At 43.3% G+C, this 16395-nt stretch overlaps 5 protein-coding genes across 5 annotated transcripts; 2 read left to right on the forward strand and 3 right to left on the reverse strand.

The window, feature by feature from the left end:
• Nucleotides 1–2997: 2997 nt before the first annotated feature.
• Nucleotides 2998–7094, reverse strand: HO173_000735 (uncharacterized protein; the record flags this gene model as incomplete). Its single annotated transcript, XM_037302683.1, has 4 exons — nt 2998–3262; nt 3317–3990; nt 4443–6854; nt 6906–7094. The coding sequence occupies 4 exons, from the start codon at nt 7092–7094 to the stop codon at nt 2998–3000; spliced, it is 3540 nt and encodes a 1179-aa protein (XP_037170190.1).
• A 229-nt stretch (nt 7095–7323) lies between these two features.
• Nucleotides 7324–8653, reverse strand: HO173_000736 (uncharacterized protein; the record flags this gene model as incomplete). Its single annotated transcript, XM_037302684.1, has 2 exons — nt 7324–7989; nt 8048–8653. 2 exons carry the CDS (start codon nt 8651–8653, stop codon nt 7324–7326), a joined length of 1272 nt encoding a protein of 423 aa, XP_037170191.1.
• Nucleotides 8654–9338: 685 nt separating this feature from the next.
• HO173_000737 (uncharacterized protein) lies at nt 9339–10204 on the forward strand (the record flags this gene model as incomplete). The annotated part of the gene is made up of 3 exons (XM_037302685.1): nt 9339–9372; nt 9529–9599; nt 9740–10204. 3 exons carry the CDS (start codon nt 9339–9341, stop codon nt 10202–10204), a joined length of 570 nt encoding a protein of 189 aa, XP_037170192.1.
• A 1165-nt stretch (nt 10205–11369) lies between these two features.
• HO173_000738 (uncharacterized protein) lies at nt 11370–13250 on the forward strand (the record flags this gene model as incomplete). The annotated part of the gene is made up of 8 exons (XM_037302686.1): nt 11370–11561; nt 11634–11670; nt 11735–11796; nt 11912–11978; nt 12131–12261; nt 12514–12692; nt 12759–12823; nt 12874–13250. The coding sequence occupies 8 exons, from the start codon at nt 11370–11372 to the stop codon at nt 13248–13250; spliced, it is 1110 nt and encodes a 369-aa protein (XP_037170193.1).
• Nucleotides 13251–13462: 212 nt separating this feature from the next.
• HO173_000739 (uncharacterized protein) lies at nt 13463–16294 on the reverse strand (the record flags this gene model as incomplete). The annotated part of the gene is made up of 6 exons (XM_037302687.1): nt 13463–13647; nt 14624–14947; nt 15010–15737; nt 15788–15971; nt 16026–16161; nt 16223–16294. The coding sequence occupies 6 exons, from the start codon at nt 16292–16294 to the stop codon at nt 13463–13465; spliced, it is 1629 nt and encodes a 542-aa protein (XP_037170194.1).
• Between the last annotated feature and the right edge of the window lie 101 nt (nt 16295–16395).

Raw genomic sequence — 16395 nt, forward strand, 5'->3', positions numbered from 1 at the left:
GCGAGTTAGTAAATAATTATCTTTATTTAATTTAACTAATATTAAACTATTATAATTTATTAAAATTTTTATATATATTATTTTTACTTTCTTATTTTTAAATCTTATTATCTTTATAGAAATAATTATTTTTTAAATTAAACTCTATAATAATATATTTAAAATAGCGTATAATATATATTCTCTTTATTTCTAATATCGATACTTATTAGAATTAACGCATTTTTTAATAAAATAAATTAAAAATAAAAATAAAAATAGCTTAATATTTATATATATTTATATAAATCTTTTAATTCTTTTATATATATTTATTAATTTATTTTTTTATAATAATTAAAATAAAAGAGATTAAGTTTAATAATTTATTATAATAAATATTAAATATTAATAATAATAGTAATATTAAAAAGTTTTAATATAGATTAATTAAGTAATAATTAGATTTTTAATTAAAATAAAAAGCGAAGAATAAGTTTAATTAAAATAAAAATATTAAGAAATCGCGATAGCGAATAAATATATTTATATTTTAAAAGAAATTAATTAAGAAAATAAAAAAAGTCGATATTTTAGCTATTAATTATATTATAATAAATAAAAAATATAAAATTAAATATATTAATATATTATTATTATAATAGAAATAAGCTTTTAAATAAATTAGATAAAATATAATAGATAAATAATAAGTAATTTCTAATTCTAATTATTATTCTAATAAACTTATATTTTAATAATATTATATAAAAAAAGTACGCGAGCGTAATTATAAAGAAGTCTAAAGTTTCGCTTATTACGCGAATTATTATATATATAAATAAAGATAAAAGCTTAAATTAAGAGAAAATAAATAATATCGAAGTTAAATAAAATATAAGTATTAAAAATAATTCTACTATATATATTAATAATTAAATAAATCTTTTTTTAAATTACTTAAGAGTATAATATAGAATTTAATAATAAGCGCTATTATAATTTAGATATAATAATATTAATACGCTAATTAATAAATATTAAACTATTATAAAAATTTTAAAATATTAAATATAATTATACTTAAAAAATAGAATTATAGATTTTTATTTATATATAATTAATCTAGCGTATAATAATAAAAAGTTTATTATAAAAATTATATTATCTAAATTAATATTTTAATCTTAATTATTATTATCGCTATTATATAAATAATATAAAATTATCTTTTATTCGAGTATATCTAATTCTTAATTTTAATTATTATTATAAATATCGCTAATTCGTTCTAGAATTATTAAATATACTTTTATATACTTTCTATATTTAACCTTTTTTTTATATATTATAAGAAGATAGCTTAAAGAAATATAGCTTATTATATTAAGCTATAATACTTTCGAGAGAATATTAAGAAATATATTAACTTTTCTAAATTAATAATTTAATAAAAAAATTATAATTATAATATATATAATTTTATATTAGATAGCGATATCGAAAATATATAATAGATATATAAAATTATTATTAATAATTTTAATTATAAAGTATTAGCGAATTTCGTATAGCTAATACTAGAGAAAGATAAACTTTTTTTATTATTAATAGATATAGCTTACTTTCTTTTATATATATAAAGTAATAAAATATAATTATATTTAATTTTATATCTTATTAATTTAGCGTAATTATTAATTAGAATAATAATTAGAATAGCTACTTCTAAATATAAAAATTTTAATTAAAATATTTTATATATATATTATTTTATAATATAATACTATAAATATATTATATCGTAAAATATTTTATTAAAATTTTATATTATATTAGATATAAAATAATATAAATCTTAATAATCTATATTATATTAGAGTATAATATAATAAATTAATATTCTATATTATATTATATCTTTTCAACTAGTAGATTCTTATAATAAAAACATTTTATCTCTATTAATATATGAAATATTAGGGAACTAATAGACTAATAAAATTAAAGGTTAAATCTCTTTAAGTATAAGATTTAATATAGAATAAGCAATTAATAATACTACTTATATTTATTATCTTACTTTATTATTTAATAAATAGAGTTATTATTTAAATATAATATCTATCTTAATAAAAAAGTTAGAAGTAATTATAGATAAGAGATTAGATAATATAGTTATAAGATTTAATTATAGATTATATTTATTTACTTTTATATCTTTTATATAAATATATAACTCTTTTTATTATAACATAGATAACGTTATAAAAAAAAGAGTTTCTAATTAAATCGTTAAATATATAATACCGCTAAGTCTAGCTTATTAAATAATATAAGATAATTCTAAATAAATTAAATAAGAAATTTTATTAGTAACTAATAGTTTCACTTATAAAGAGTATAAAATATTATATAACATTATAGGTAAAAAATTTAATCTTAGATATATAATTGTGAAAATAGGAATATCTAATTAATAAAGAATTAATAGTAGCTAAAGTTAAGATATTGATAGAGAAGATATCTAAGAAATATATCTTAACGCGGATTAATTTAATAGGTAACACGCTATTTATTCCTATTTCTTAGCTTACTAATTAGCGGCGATATATATAAAGTTCTACTAATATATAACGTTTTTTTTTTTTAAAAAAAAAATAAAAATAAAAAAATAAATATCATCGATATTATATAAAACTGCTATCTTATAAGTTAATTAATTCGATATCTTCTTTTTAAGGAGTGGTATATGTATTAAAAGAGGGTGTACTTATATTACTTCCACTTCTTATTGGACTGGCACAACACTTGCACCGGCAGATGCATTTCACTTGGAAAGAATGATGGCAAGTTTTCTTCTCGAGTCGGACGATAAAATACATGGCCACGCGGCATAGGACATGACCTCGTCAAACCCCCAACACCGATACATCCAATCAAACATGCTACCTAGGTCTTCTCGGCCTTCACAACGCCGTGCTGTACAAATCCTAGTACAAAAGTCATGCACCACGCCTACCTTAGATCTGCAGGCGTCAGTGCCTGCACCACACTGGTGCCCTCGCTAAACCTCGTCTTGAATATCCGATTAGCATTCTGGAACATGCCATCCTTCAAACTAACAACGATGAATTGCGATCCTTTGAATCTCGTCTTGATCAAGCGGCCAATGTTTTGCGTATGCGAAAGATCGAGGGCGGCGTCTACTTCGTCGAGGATGTACATGGGTGCTGGCTTGAATTGAAGCAATGCCATGATTAGGGAGAGAGCGATGAGCGATCTGCCGACCCATAATCAGTACATAGTAGCCTGGAAAGGCCGTGGTGTGTCTTACCGCTGACCGCCACTCAATTCCGTCAAGCTCTGCTTCCACACCTTTCCAAGACTGACCTTCACCTCCAGTCCATCAGATATTTGCTTGCCCTCAGGTGGATCCAGCTTTGCAAAGCTACCAGGCAGTAGCTCTGCAAATATATTTCCGAAATCGCCGTTGACCTTCGTCCAAGTCTTCTGCAAGGCTTTCTTCTTATACTCATCAAGAGTAACAATGGTTTCCTCGATTTTTCGCTTATCCTTGATCACAGTCTTCATCATGTTCTTCAGCGCAGCTTCTTTCTTCTCCACACTGTCGATCATATTCATGACCTTGGGATTGATCTTCTTCTTCATGCCTTGAAAGCGCTCTGTAAGATTGCGGAGAGATGATTTACACTCTGCTATGTTCTGGCCTTTGAAATCATAAGGGCTCGAAGGGCGGCCGAAGCTGTCTTTCTCGTCTGCGATCCATTCGTGCTCTTTCTCCATATCTTTGAGCATCTGTCCGGCGCTCTGCTGATCTTTGTGAACCTTCTCGATCTGGTGGGCAAGTTTTTGCATCTCGAGGCTTTCTTCTGTAACGCGTGAAGATTTCGACCTAGAGGCATCTTCCAGGGCTTTGAGCTCTTCATCAAACCCGGTGAGCTTTGCGCGCTCGTCGTCAAGGCGTGCTTGAGCCACGTCTTGAGCATCCTGGGGCGAACATCAGCGATTCTCTCTTTAGTGTCTTGTTCAATATTCAGATCAGACTGCTGTCAAACAGCTCGATTTGCTCTAGAGGAAACGGATTGAAACAACACGAAACCTCAATATGGACTAGCGGCTTTTGTATAGAAATGCGTAATTCAACGGTTGCGAGGTCCCCAGATCTCAAATGGGATTAGCGGCCTTTCTAAAGACATGGGAGATTCAACAGTGGGTGAGGTCCAAAACCTTAATGGAGACAAGCACGCTTCGTCTCCATCCTATCCCACATACACAGAAACAGCAAAGTGCAAAAGACAAAAACATACAGCCGCTAGTACTCGCGGACTGTCACCGACGGGAAGCCGAGTCTTCAACAGTCTGTGGCCGTACGTGGAAGGTCTTCCGAGTAACACGAAACAGGGAATACGCAATGCGGATTGAAACGTGCTTGAACTAACCTTGACTTGAGCCTGCTCTTTATGCAAAGCTTGGATCTCGGCGTCTTGCGCCTGAAGAGTAGCATCCATCTCAGCGAGTTGGTCTTGAGCGGCACCGAGATCGGCTCCTGCTTGCTCCGCTTCCAGTCTCCCCGACTGGAGCTCCTTCTGCAATGTCTTCACAGATACGGAGTTCTTGGTTTGCTTCTTCCTGAGGGTATCCAAAGAGGACTGCAGTTCAGCAAGCTTGTCGTCTTTGTTGTTATCAAAGTCTTTCATGTCTTTCTCGATACGCTTGATGTCCGTCGAGGCTTCGGCCTGCCGTGCTTTGGCATCAGCCATATCCTTCTTGAGCTGCTCGATGTTGGACTTCATCTCCTCAACTGCCTGAATGATTGATGATGAAGAGTTGCCACCGATTTGCTCCTCGGTCAGTTTAATCTCATGTGATTTGAGATCCAATTCCTGCTTGGCCTTCCGGGAATTGGCCATCTTCTTTTTCTCCTTAGCCATTATAGCTTGGAGGTCATTCAACTCGGCTTCTCGTGCCTCTAGTTCCTTGGTGATCTCGTTGAGCTTTTGCAATGTCACAAGGACACCGCTTGAGTTGGGCGAGCTTCCACCAGACAGCGTTCCAGACGGATCGTAAACATCGCCTTCGAGAGTGACGCTTTTCATCCTCACCGCAGGGTCGAATGTGACCTTTTTTGCCGTCTCCGCGTCCTCACATACCAGAGTCGAGCCGAAGACGTATTCCATTGCCGCCGAAACCTCGTCATCGTAGCCTACCAAGGAGAGTGCAAGATCTACTTTTCCAGGAGCGAGCTTCTGCGCAGCACCGATCTTGTCTGCAGACGCCTTGAACGCAGCAATCTTGTTCAAAGGAATGATGGTCACTCGTTTCCTCAATTTGCCGTTCTGGAGAAGTTCAGTACCAGTTTGTGCGGAGTCCACCACAACATTATAAAGCCGACCTCCAGCGCATATTTCCAGCGCCGTGCCTGCTCGCGACTTGTCTTTGTCCAGTGTAAAGAGTTGCGCAACCAGACCTTTGACTCTAGACCTATCGAACCCCGGCGACGGATCGCTGTAGCTGAAGTCAATACTGGCAACCTTACGTTTCATAGCATCGGCCTGCTCTTGAAGTACCCGGATTTGCTTCTGCAGCGAGGCGTCTTGCTGGTACATTGCTTCCTCTTTGCCAGACTCAAAACCCAACCTGGACAAATCCGCTTCCAGCTTCTTTGCCTGCGCTTTTAGCGTCTCAAGATCTTTGAGCAGACCGGAATTCTGTTCTTTGGCCTTCTTCGCACGGGGCTCGTCCTCTTTGATCCGCTTTTCCAAATGGGAGATCTTGAGCCTGGCCTGTTCTTGTTCTGTTGCCGTAGCACTGACTCGGTTCCTAGCATCCTGCAACTGGCCTTGATATCCGCTCTCTTGCCCTTCTTTTGATGCCACGCCCGTTTGCAACGTTTGCAGCAACTCCTCTTTGGTCTCCACCTCGGCCGTCTGCTTGTCAAGGTCCGCTTTGGCAGAATCATATTGGGATTGTAATTTTTCGTAAAGCTTGCTTTTCTCCTTGAGTTGTGCTTCCAGCTCTTTGACCGACTTCTGATAGCCTTTACTTCTTTCCTTTTCTTCCGTCATACTGGCTTGCTTGAGATCAAAAACTGTCGCCAATCGGACGGCTTCATGGGAGTGAGATCTGACCTCGTCTTCGAGAGCCTGGAATTTTCCACCCTTCCTCAGCTCCTTCTCTCTTGCGGCCTTGACCTTCTTCATGTCTTCTTCCAAATGCGCCATTTCATTCTTCAGCCTCTTTGCCGAATCCTCCAAGTCTGTCGCCCGTTGCTTCTTCGCTTCCGACTCGCTTGCTGATTGCTTCAATTTTTCTTTGTTCTTCAGATAATCGTGCGCAACGACCAGCCTCGTCAGCCTTTCTAGGTCACTCTGCGTCTGTTGAAAATCTAGAAAGGCTCTCTTTTCCGTTCTCAATTTCTCCAGTTTTGGCTCGATCTCTTCCTTCAACAGCTCCGTAATTTCCTGTACTTTCAATTCTTTCTTCGCCATGGTCTTGAATGCTTTGTCCCTTCTATCCTCAAACATCCTCGTGCCCGCAGCCTCTTCGATCATAGCAAGTATCTCAACGGGTTTCATATTCAATACTTTCGTAATTCGTCCTTGCATAATGAGGAAGTTGGGATTGTTGATGTTCAACTGAACAGACTGGAAGAGGTTTTGCACCGTCTGCTGCTGCGCGCGGTGTCCATTGATGAGGTATTTGCTTGTGCCTCCAAGCACAATCTGGCGCGTAACGGAGATCTGGCCATATTCTTCGAAGCCGATTGGAGACTTCTTTTTGTCACGGTTGTCGAAGACGATTGTTACGCTGGCCTTGGTCACGCCGGCTTGGCCGCGTTTATAGATCAAGTCCTGTGAACATCAGCGCTGCTAGATCACGAAGAACTATAGTAGCTGACTAACCTGGATGTTCTGCGCCCTCACAGTGCTCATGCTTGTAATACCTAGGACAAAGCATATTGCGTCCAGAATATTCGATTTCCCACTGCCGTTGAGACCTGTAATGGAGTTGAAGCTCTCGTCCCACCCGCTAATAACCGTCCGGACAGCATATGACTTGAAACCATCTATAACGATTTCAACGACCCTCATGTTGGCGGTGTTGGCTTGTAGCGACAGTAGTGAAGACTGACAGTCGCGAATAAACAAACAGTGAGATCGCGGCGCCGATTCCGCGCTACTCTCAGCCTTACGGAAACCTTGTCAAGCAGTCGCTTTACGGACATTCTTTTCATGCAATTTAATTCCCTATGTTATTGACTCTCAAACACCCCCTTGTCTACTATAGCAGCAGAATTTTGGGGATTCAGCTCGCTGGGTACTATTTCTCCACAGGTCCTCCATCCTTGCTCCATCCTCTACTCCTCATGCTGTCCTCTACCCGATCCCATATCCCCTCCACAACCTCTCTATCCCGCCACCTCCCACTGACACCTTGCTGCGGGTTCCACTTCTCAACTTGCGCGCTAGTTACGCCTCTTCCCCAGCCCTTGACAGTCCCCGGAACATCTTCACCTCTCCACCCTACATAGATTCCAAGCGCGTTTTTGAATAAATCTGGCGCATTTTGCCATTTATAACTCTTGAATTGCCATGTCTGTCCAGTAGTGAAGACTGCAACGACGCGATTCCAATAGTCTGGCTTGAACTGTTCTGGGGTATCGACAAGAATGAAGCGAAAAGCTCGTTGATTGTCTATCGAAGGGAGCAGGCGCGAGACATGTAAGATGTTGGCAGTAGCTGAGGAGCCAGCAAGGTTCGAGTCTGGTGGAATGTATGTGCCTGATTCAAGAAAGGATTTGATGTTGCTCATGCGCAGTAGGGAGGAAGCTGAGGGTGAGAGTAGGATGATGGGATCAGGTCGACGGCCAGGCTTCTTGTCTCTGGAGGCAAGGGATGTAGTAGTGGCGGTCGCAGGAGCGGCGGCAGCTGGCTTCTTTCGATCTTTGAAAAACTGTTCGGAGTGTTTGCGTATATGGGAAAAGTCCTGTGTAGGAGATGATCAGTATCTGTTGAGGGATACATTTAAGGCGCAGAAGACTTACGGTAGGCTTAATGCCCCGTAAAATGCTGTTCCTGTCCCCCATCTTTCTCTCTAGGTTGTAAATCTCCTGTAACCTAGGGTCAATCTGCTTACCAGACCGTGCGCCAGCAGCACCACTAGGTACAGTGGATACTCCTCCAAGTGCCCCAGATGCTACTTGTGCAGATTTTGCGGCAGAGCTGTCCGATTCCAACCCCTTGATATATTCGCTTTCATCGGAAGCCCCCTCCAGCCAGGTGATCAGATCTAGCCTCTCCGCAAACACCAGATTTTGAACTTTGCTACCTGCCCTACCTGTTGACCCAAGTTCATCACTGAGCTTTTGCGCTGAGGCAATGTAGACTGGGATGTTCACATCTTTCTGTTGCCAGGCGAAATATATGCTTCTAAGATCGACCGGATTGTCTGAGGAAATGAACCTTGTCGGCGTGTCCAGAGAGAACGAGTGGGGTTCTGGACCGGTGAAATGGAGATGTGTCGCTACTCCAAGGTTGTGGGTTACGCTCTCCGAGCTTGCTGCATCTGGAGATGTTGTAGGGATTGGGGGATTGTTAGAGGCGATGGAGCGGCGGAGACTTGTAAGAGGATCGCGAGGAGTATTAGCCATTCTGAAAAGCTGTACTCTCTGACCATCAAGCAATACTTCAAGGCTCAGTGGTGGTACCTTTGAAGGTGCTGAAGTTCAGATCCTCAAGGTGTCAATCAAGTCAACGACAACTGCAGTTAACAATTAGCGCATTCACAGTCCTTACTCTACGTCTCTTGGCATTGATGATCTGACACCCTGCATAGATTCAAATCTTCAACTTTACAACCGTGAGTCAGATTTTAAAGAGATCTATACATGAGTTTGGCGCCTCCTCGCTATGATTTCAACGCATCTAGAGTAATAGTAAAAATCATTGAAGACAATGACTAAGTTATGAAGTCTCGAGGTCATAATTCAAATTTTAAGAGTTGAGCAAGGTAACTTGGTGACTAGACTCATGAAAATTCAAGATTTGATTTCATATTCTACTTACGAAGTTGTAATTTGAAATTAAATTTTTTCTAGACAAAGTTTGCAAAATATGTTCTCGAGATTGTGATGCCATTGGATTTCCGACTTCTAGTTGTAAAATTGATATCTTGAATCTATAGAGCCTCGGAGGGTGTCAGATCGTCAATGCCAAGAGACGCAGAGGATTTCGAATCCGCTAAAAGCGCAGCCAGGGCAAAAGCCGACTTTATATTCTTGTCATGACAACGGATTTACAAATATTAGCGGAAGCCGTATCTATCTTGCTCCCATCATGATTGTACCCAAGATGTCACGACTACGGCCTGGTTCGTACATTTCCGAGTAATTATTTCCTTTTCAATGCCGAATCCCGAGTTGCAAGGCATATGTCCAGAGCAGAAGGCGCTTTCTACCCCCGAAACCTGTCGTGCGAGCCTGAGTTAGGTCTTTGAAAAGCAACGCTGACTCCGAAATGTGCGCAGGTGTGAGCGTAAACATAGTACTGAAAGCCGATCAGCGCTCCGGCAGACTCACAAGCGGATCAATATCCGAGGTAGATTTTGCCTATTCCGCACCACTTTACGAGTTGGAAGACGTGTCACAGAAGCAAAAGGCTCCTTGTACCCCTTCGAGCTGCCTCATTGCTCGGTTCTCGCCTCGAAGAACAGTTGCTGACTCAGAATCTTCTTGTAGATATTGACCAGGGGTGACCATCCTAGGGGGATCAAGGTCCGCCTTACCAATGGTCAGGTCGGTCGAGTGCAATCCCTTTCAGCGCCCTCTCAACTTTCCGCTAGTTCTGATATCTCTCTTCATCCATTATCAACCAGTGTCAGCCCCGAGACCTACAATGGTGAACGTGGGCCGTCTAAGTCTCATTCAACAGGAGGAGGCTCTAGCAGACGAGGAGGGAAAGCACTACAGGATGATTATAGGCAAGATCCAACTCCGCTCGAGTCACGAAGTCTTGCAGACTACATACGACTCCCGTCCTCGCCAGAACCTGCCTCTGCGCCTAGTATCACAGTCGAGGAACCATCACTCCAGACACAAATGGAATCGGAATATCCCAAGCTTGACTCTGCTTTAATTGCGGCCATCGTGGCGGACTATCCTGATCCTGCCGAAGCAAAAAACGTGCTTTCAGCGCTTTCATGAGACCGAGAAACGGATTCGAGATCGCAATCACATTGCCAATTTAATTCAGTATCTCAGGAGCGGTGTGCCTGGTTGCGTAACGGTCATCTACCACATCGTGACCTCATCTGGAAAGGTGGCGGTGAACCCAATTCGATGGAATGCACTGGGAACAAACCGCATGCTTTCGCTATATGGATCGGACCCAAGTTTCATAACTTTTTACGTGTCTAAGTGCCGAAACTCTGTCGCACACCGTCGAGGTCTTGAAAGACTGGCGGCGGATATCTTTTCTTTCCACGACTGGTTCGGATTCGCTGCTTCAGGCGTGCCCGTCTGTAATGTTCGCCATGCTGAGCTCAAGGGTATGACAAGACACCATATGCTACAGCGTTGAGTGCTTGATAGTCAACGAGAAGTGAAGCGATCTGTTGAGCCATTCGCCAATTTCGACTTTAATGACGGCTGTCTTAGGGCGCCCTCCTGCAGGATCTTCTACCACCACACCACCAACTCGAGACGACATGCTGTATATTCCGGTCCCGGAGGTGATAGTGCAACCGAATATTATGCAGCGGTGCAGCCTCTATTCTTGGATTAATAAACTCGTACGTTTCAAGTTGCATCCCGCAATGCTTGCTTTTCTGATGGGTGGAACTTTTCGGCCTTCTCTATTGGCATTGCTTTTCCAGCACGTGAACAGGGTTAAGTACTCAATGTCGCATCGCAAAATCATTCCATTGGCTGGGGTTAATCTTTCTTGAATCCTAGACTCCTAGTTAGTGATCAAAACATGTCGTGAGAAATTTGTCAGTTGTGGTTGATGTCCCTTTCTCTTCCCGTTCTGCCAGGAGTTGCGGTTGCGCACCAATCAAATATCATCTCGAGGACACCGCGCCTCGCTTCGGTCTTTCTAAGTTTGACGTTTTGCTGGATATTCGCTCACTAGTATAAATGGGCTGTGACTAGATGGAAAGGAGAAGGGTGAAACCTATACTCCTTTCATCAGAGCATTTTCCTTTCGCAGAAAAGGCCCTGGGCTTCTCAAACCATTTCCAGACATGCTGAACCACTCACCATTCGTTCTACTGGTCGTCAACGTATACCGCGCTTTATGAGTAATTAACACTTTCGCCAATTGCTCTGTGCTTTACAAAATTCCTCGATCACGCGGCTGCGCTTCCAAATGGCGCAATTGTCGCCCACAGAGATCCAGTACGAGCTTGAGCACATCCATCAGGATCGAGCACCGGACATCATCGCATCATATGCAATATGTCTATCTCTAGCTTGCATTGCCGTAGTGCTGCGTTTCGTGGCCCGACGAACAAGCAGAGCTTCATTGCAGGCCGATGATTTGACCGTATTTATTGCATTGGTGAGAACCAGGTTACGCCTCTTTGACATTTTCGAATCATCTAATAAATACTGACCTATGTTTGGGGTCCAGCTCTTCGCTACAGGCCAGATCATCGCAGGCTCGTTTGGTGAGGTTCACGTATAGCTTTTTCCCTTTGTAGAGTCATCCTGACAACTTTCATCGACACACAGCGGTACATCTTGGCGCAGGGAAGCATGTCGTTCTAATCACTGATCCTGCTGCCTATGCTAAGGTGAGTCACCGCGCCATATTCGCGCTTCTTTTAACTCTTGACCATTCAAGCAAATGGTGGACCCAGTCTCGCGAATATTATTTTCTTGAGACCCAACTGACCAAATTCTGTTTAGTGCGTTATCACGGTTGAGATGCTGTACAGCATCAGCGCGGCTTTGTTCAAGTTCTCTGCCCTTCTTCGTACGTATCTTCCGAGTGGCTCCTTCCTAATCGGCACCTCAGTGCGGCGGGGAGACACGTTCTTGATCGAGACCCTATATTTCATACTCTAAAGCCACAGAAACCGACTTCTCTTTTGGAAAAGAGGTGCTGACTCCAGGTTCTCTCCTTAGTGTATCACCGACTTTTCGGGTCCTCGAAGCGTTTCACAGTTTGGCTCTGGGTACTCGCGGCCGTCATTCTCTGCTACAGTGTAGCCGAAGTTCTTTTCGCGGTCCTCCAATGTCACCCTATTCAAAAGACGGTAAGCACCCTTTCTGGGTTATTTCTTCCCCTTCCATACCCTTTTTTCGAGTCTTCAGACTCAAGAATACATCTAAGAAGAGAAACACTGACTCCGAGATGGTGTAGGTACGTAATCTTGAAGTTAAACAGTCTTGAACCGCCTCAATCTTGTGCCTTGAGACACGTCTAAGGAGGGTTCGCTCCTCAGGATTGTCTCATGGCTCGGAAATATGTCTTGAATAGGCAATGCTGACTCCGGAATCTTTATCAGTGGAATATGGAACTTCCTGGCTTTTGTCTAAACGCCGGATTAGTGGCGACGGTTCTTGGGGTGTTCAATGTAGCCGCGGATTTCGCTACCGTATTCATGCCACTGCCCCTAATTTGGAATCTTCATATGCAACGGAAGTGGAAGATACAACTGATTGGCATCTTCCTCCTTAGCGCCTTGTGAGTCATTTCTCCTAGCACAGTACGCATTGGAGGTAACAGTACGTACTGACGGGACTCATTCAGCGTCTGCGCATGCAGCATCTACCGCGTTACGATATTGAACCGCTTGTCTCTCCCAGACGTAACCTGTAAGCCACGATTCCATCGAGTTGGTCCGAAAAGCTAACCTCATCCCTAGGGGCTAATACCGAACCCGCTATATGGGCGGCGGCAGAGAATTGTATTGGCATCGTCAGCGCTAGCCTGCCCACAATGCGCCCAATTTACAACCTGATAGTCCGTGGCCATCACTGCAGTTCCCACGAAAGGTACTGTAGTCGCTGCGAGCATTCCAGAATTTCTGGCCGCCGTTCAAGACTACGGTTTGGCACCAAGTGGCCGGGCTCGGCATCGTCGTCTGCCGGTGAAGGGACGCGCAATGCCAGGAGCTCTACGTCAGACATTGAAAGCGCGAACAGAAGTGACTCAGCAGTAGAGATGGTACTTCATGCCAAGGGCCCTGTGCCGGCTCTAGAAGGCGTTGTCAGAATCACGACGACTGTGGAAATATCATGATGAACGGTTTCTCGATGATTTAGTCTAGTTCTATCTCATATGTTTCTGCAATCAATCTTAAAGTGCCGTTTCCTTCACAAGCCTCACACCTCGTTTCATACATTCCCCAGCACTCCACCACCAGTCTGCGACGTCTCACCGCGCGATCTTACCCGCTCATCAATCGGAGTCTCGGTCAGTCCCGCCAACCCATATCCACCCGACCTTGCTCCTCATAATCTGGCACTCTTCAAACAGCGGCTCTGCCGCCTCATAGAGATAACTTTCCACGTCGATTGTGCATAGATTCCATGTGCACCGGCTGGTGGTTGTTCGGCTATAGCGCCCACGTCTGCAAGGATAGCGCCCACGTCTGCAAGGGAAGCGATAGTACGTGTGCAGGCTAGGTCTTCGTCTACTGTATCTGCCATTAGCATGAGGTCTTGGCTTTCACGCTGTGCGCAACGGACAGTAGGGGTATCTCTGAGGGGTGTACCGGCGCGGATATGGATCGTCTGGGCCAGGCCCCGGGCTTTTAGCATACCAGTGGTTGATTTGACCGGGGCTGACGCCCGCCCATCGCCTGAATTGTTGGATTGATTTTGCTCAGTCCGAGGCTTTGAAGCCAATGGGATTTTCGGTCCAGTCGGTGTCTGCGGTGGAGTGCCAGGCGTTGCGGGTCGAGTTCAGGGTGGTAGCGGGAAGGCGGGAAGTGGATGATGCTTGCTGTTGCAAGCTGCATGCAGCAAAGGATGGGGAGAGGAAAGGGAATGTTTGTTAGGTCGATGGTAAACAAACGGCATGTTGAGAAGCTGACCCAATGCATTGGGATTCGAAGAAAGACGCCTTTGCAAAGCAGATATGTGTGTGCAGGAATGATGCGCTGCGCATCACAACATTAGGTCGGCTCAGCGTTCGGAGACTCTGGACTTCAAGCACGCGACATCCGCATGAGTTCTTATTCAATAGATGGGGGCAAAAGCAAGGAACTCAGCAATCCAAATAGAAAGGCCTCGACGAGCTCCATAACACACAGAGTGCTGCGCCGAAGATACCAGCGAGCAAGACAGCGCGCGCCAGCATGTCAGATACTGAAAGCCTTCCAAACATATCAATCTGTCTATCCTTTTCGTGAGACCTATTTTAGGCTAGTGCAATCGTGAAGAATGCCAACGTCCTAGTGCTTTCATGATGCTTCGCACGCCAAGAACGCTGCAGATGCTCTATGGGTCCCGACTAAATCCTTGCGTAGTGTTACGCCGTTCCATCTAAGATGAGGGTAGCAAGTGCACACAGCCTAGCCGTTCAAGTAGTTCCTTATAGCACCTATGGAGTTGGTATGATGTCAGCAACAGCAAGGAGGACGTAGGAAGGACCTAAGATGATGCACTCACCTTGCAGCTTAGTAGCGCCCTCACCCAATACGTTTGTGAGGTTTTCCAGGTCATCCCCAGCGGTGACCCCGAACTTCCGAACGAAGTCCCTCGCAGCGCCTTCCAGATCCCCGTAATTCCCATATTCGTCTGCCTGCGGGATGTCATCCTCGGGTCGCCCGAAATAGGCATTACTGCTAATAGAGCTGGCGCCTTCGAAGCCTTGCAGACGCTGCTTAGCTTCAGTCTGGGTGGATGGGTCGAAATTATTGCGGCCGAAGAATTCATCGGACGAGATGCCTTTCTGGGTGCCGAATTTTTGGCGGGCGTATTTCTCGTCGTTTGCTAGAGAAAAATGAGTCTCTTCCAACATTTGAGGACGACGGTGATAATTGATCCCAACTAACCTTCTTCGACGGCTCTGCTGGCATTCACAGACCCAAAGCCCATCTTCTTGGGTGCAGCAGGGGCCGGCTCGCTTCCTCCCACCTGACCGAAACCGAGACGACCCATACCCATACCTAGTCGTTCCATCTCGCTCTTCGTACGCTCATGCTTTGGCACGCCGTAGCCTTTGACTGGGTTCACCGGGGTCGGAGCAGTGATCTTAGTCTTCTCACTAATGCTGGCGGACCTGACTGTCTTTTGTACTGCGGCTTCCTCGGCTTCAGGGTCGTATCCAAGCTTTTCTATCCGTTCAGCCTCTTCCTTCGCTTTCTTCTCGGCGGCCTCAAAATCTACGGCTTCTGCTCCTCCAAGCTTTTTTGCACCTAGCTTCTGGGTCTTCTTTGCTCCCAGAACGTTTGTTTTCCGAGCGTTGCCAGTTGCTGTGGTTTTACGGATGACGGCTGACGGGACTGCGCGTGAGGGCGCTAAAGATGATTCGCTCTCAGAGCCTGGAAGGGGTGATTTTGATCTTGGTGCACCGTTGCTGTTAGCACCAGGATTAAGGAAAGGCGACGCTGTGCGGCTAATTACGGGAGGGGTCTGCGTTCTCGACGGTGGATTGCTTGGGCGTTTGATAGAGGGTTTGTCCCAAGATGAGAAGAAGTCGTCTCCTGGTTCTGAAGGAATTGACGTTCCATCTGTAGGCGTTGCGGCAACGATATCCGTGACAACGACTTCTTCCGGATATCTGAACATGGCTTAGCAAGAACCCAATCAACCAAGCGATGTGCAGCATACTCCCGAGCATCTGCGGTTGCTCTTTTCTTCAACTCGTCCTTATATTTTGTTGCTGCGTTGGACGTGTACTTCGTCTTTGGATCTTTGTTTGCAAGTGCTGCTGTTCCACCGTGCGACTGGAAATATTTTGTAGCGGATTCATTGCCCCCAACCTTCATAGTACGTAGCTGGTCCCATTGCCAAACTGTATAAACCTTGTGTCAATGATTGCTCAAGAGCATCCGTGCAACATTCGTACCATCGAGGTTTGTTGATCTTACAAAGGAAATATGCACCCCCAGGTTACGGTGATTAGAGGAGCAGTCGAGGCACAGGTATATACCGAATGGTACTGACGACCACGTTGGGTTCTTCGTACCGCAGTCGAAGCATACCTATAGCATAGCTACTTAGCTCATGTTTACAGTGAAGCTCTGGGACCTGATAATGATGTACTTTGTTCGCAGGCTTCGTCTTCAGCTTCTCAAAAATCTTTTGCGATTGTGCTTTAGTCGCAGAGGAGCTCATGGTGCCGTATCGGACAGTATCTTCAACCCGAAATGGTTGAGAGAGTGTCAGGGCAAGCGACGACAAGAACAGTACTTGTAGCAGCTAGCAAAGAGGTTCTT

This window comes from Letharia columbiana (assembly GCF_014066305.1).
Source record: "Letharia columbiana isolate WasteWater2 chromosome Unknown Sc0000001_s0, whole genome shotgun sequence".
In the NCBI taxonomy this organism is placed as follows: Eukaryota; Fungi; Ascomycota; class Lecanoromycetes; order Lecanorales; family Parmeliaceae; genus Letharia; species Letharia columbiana.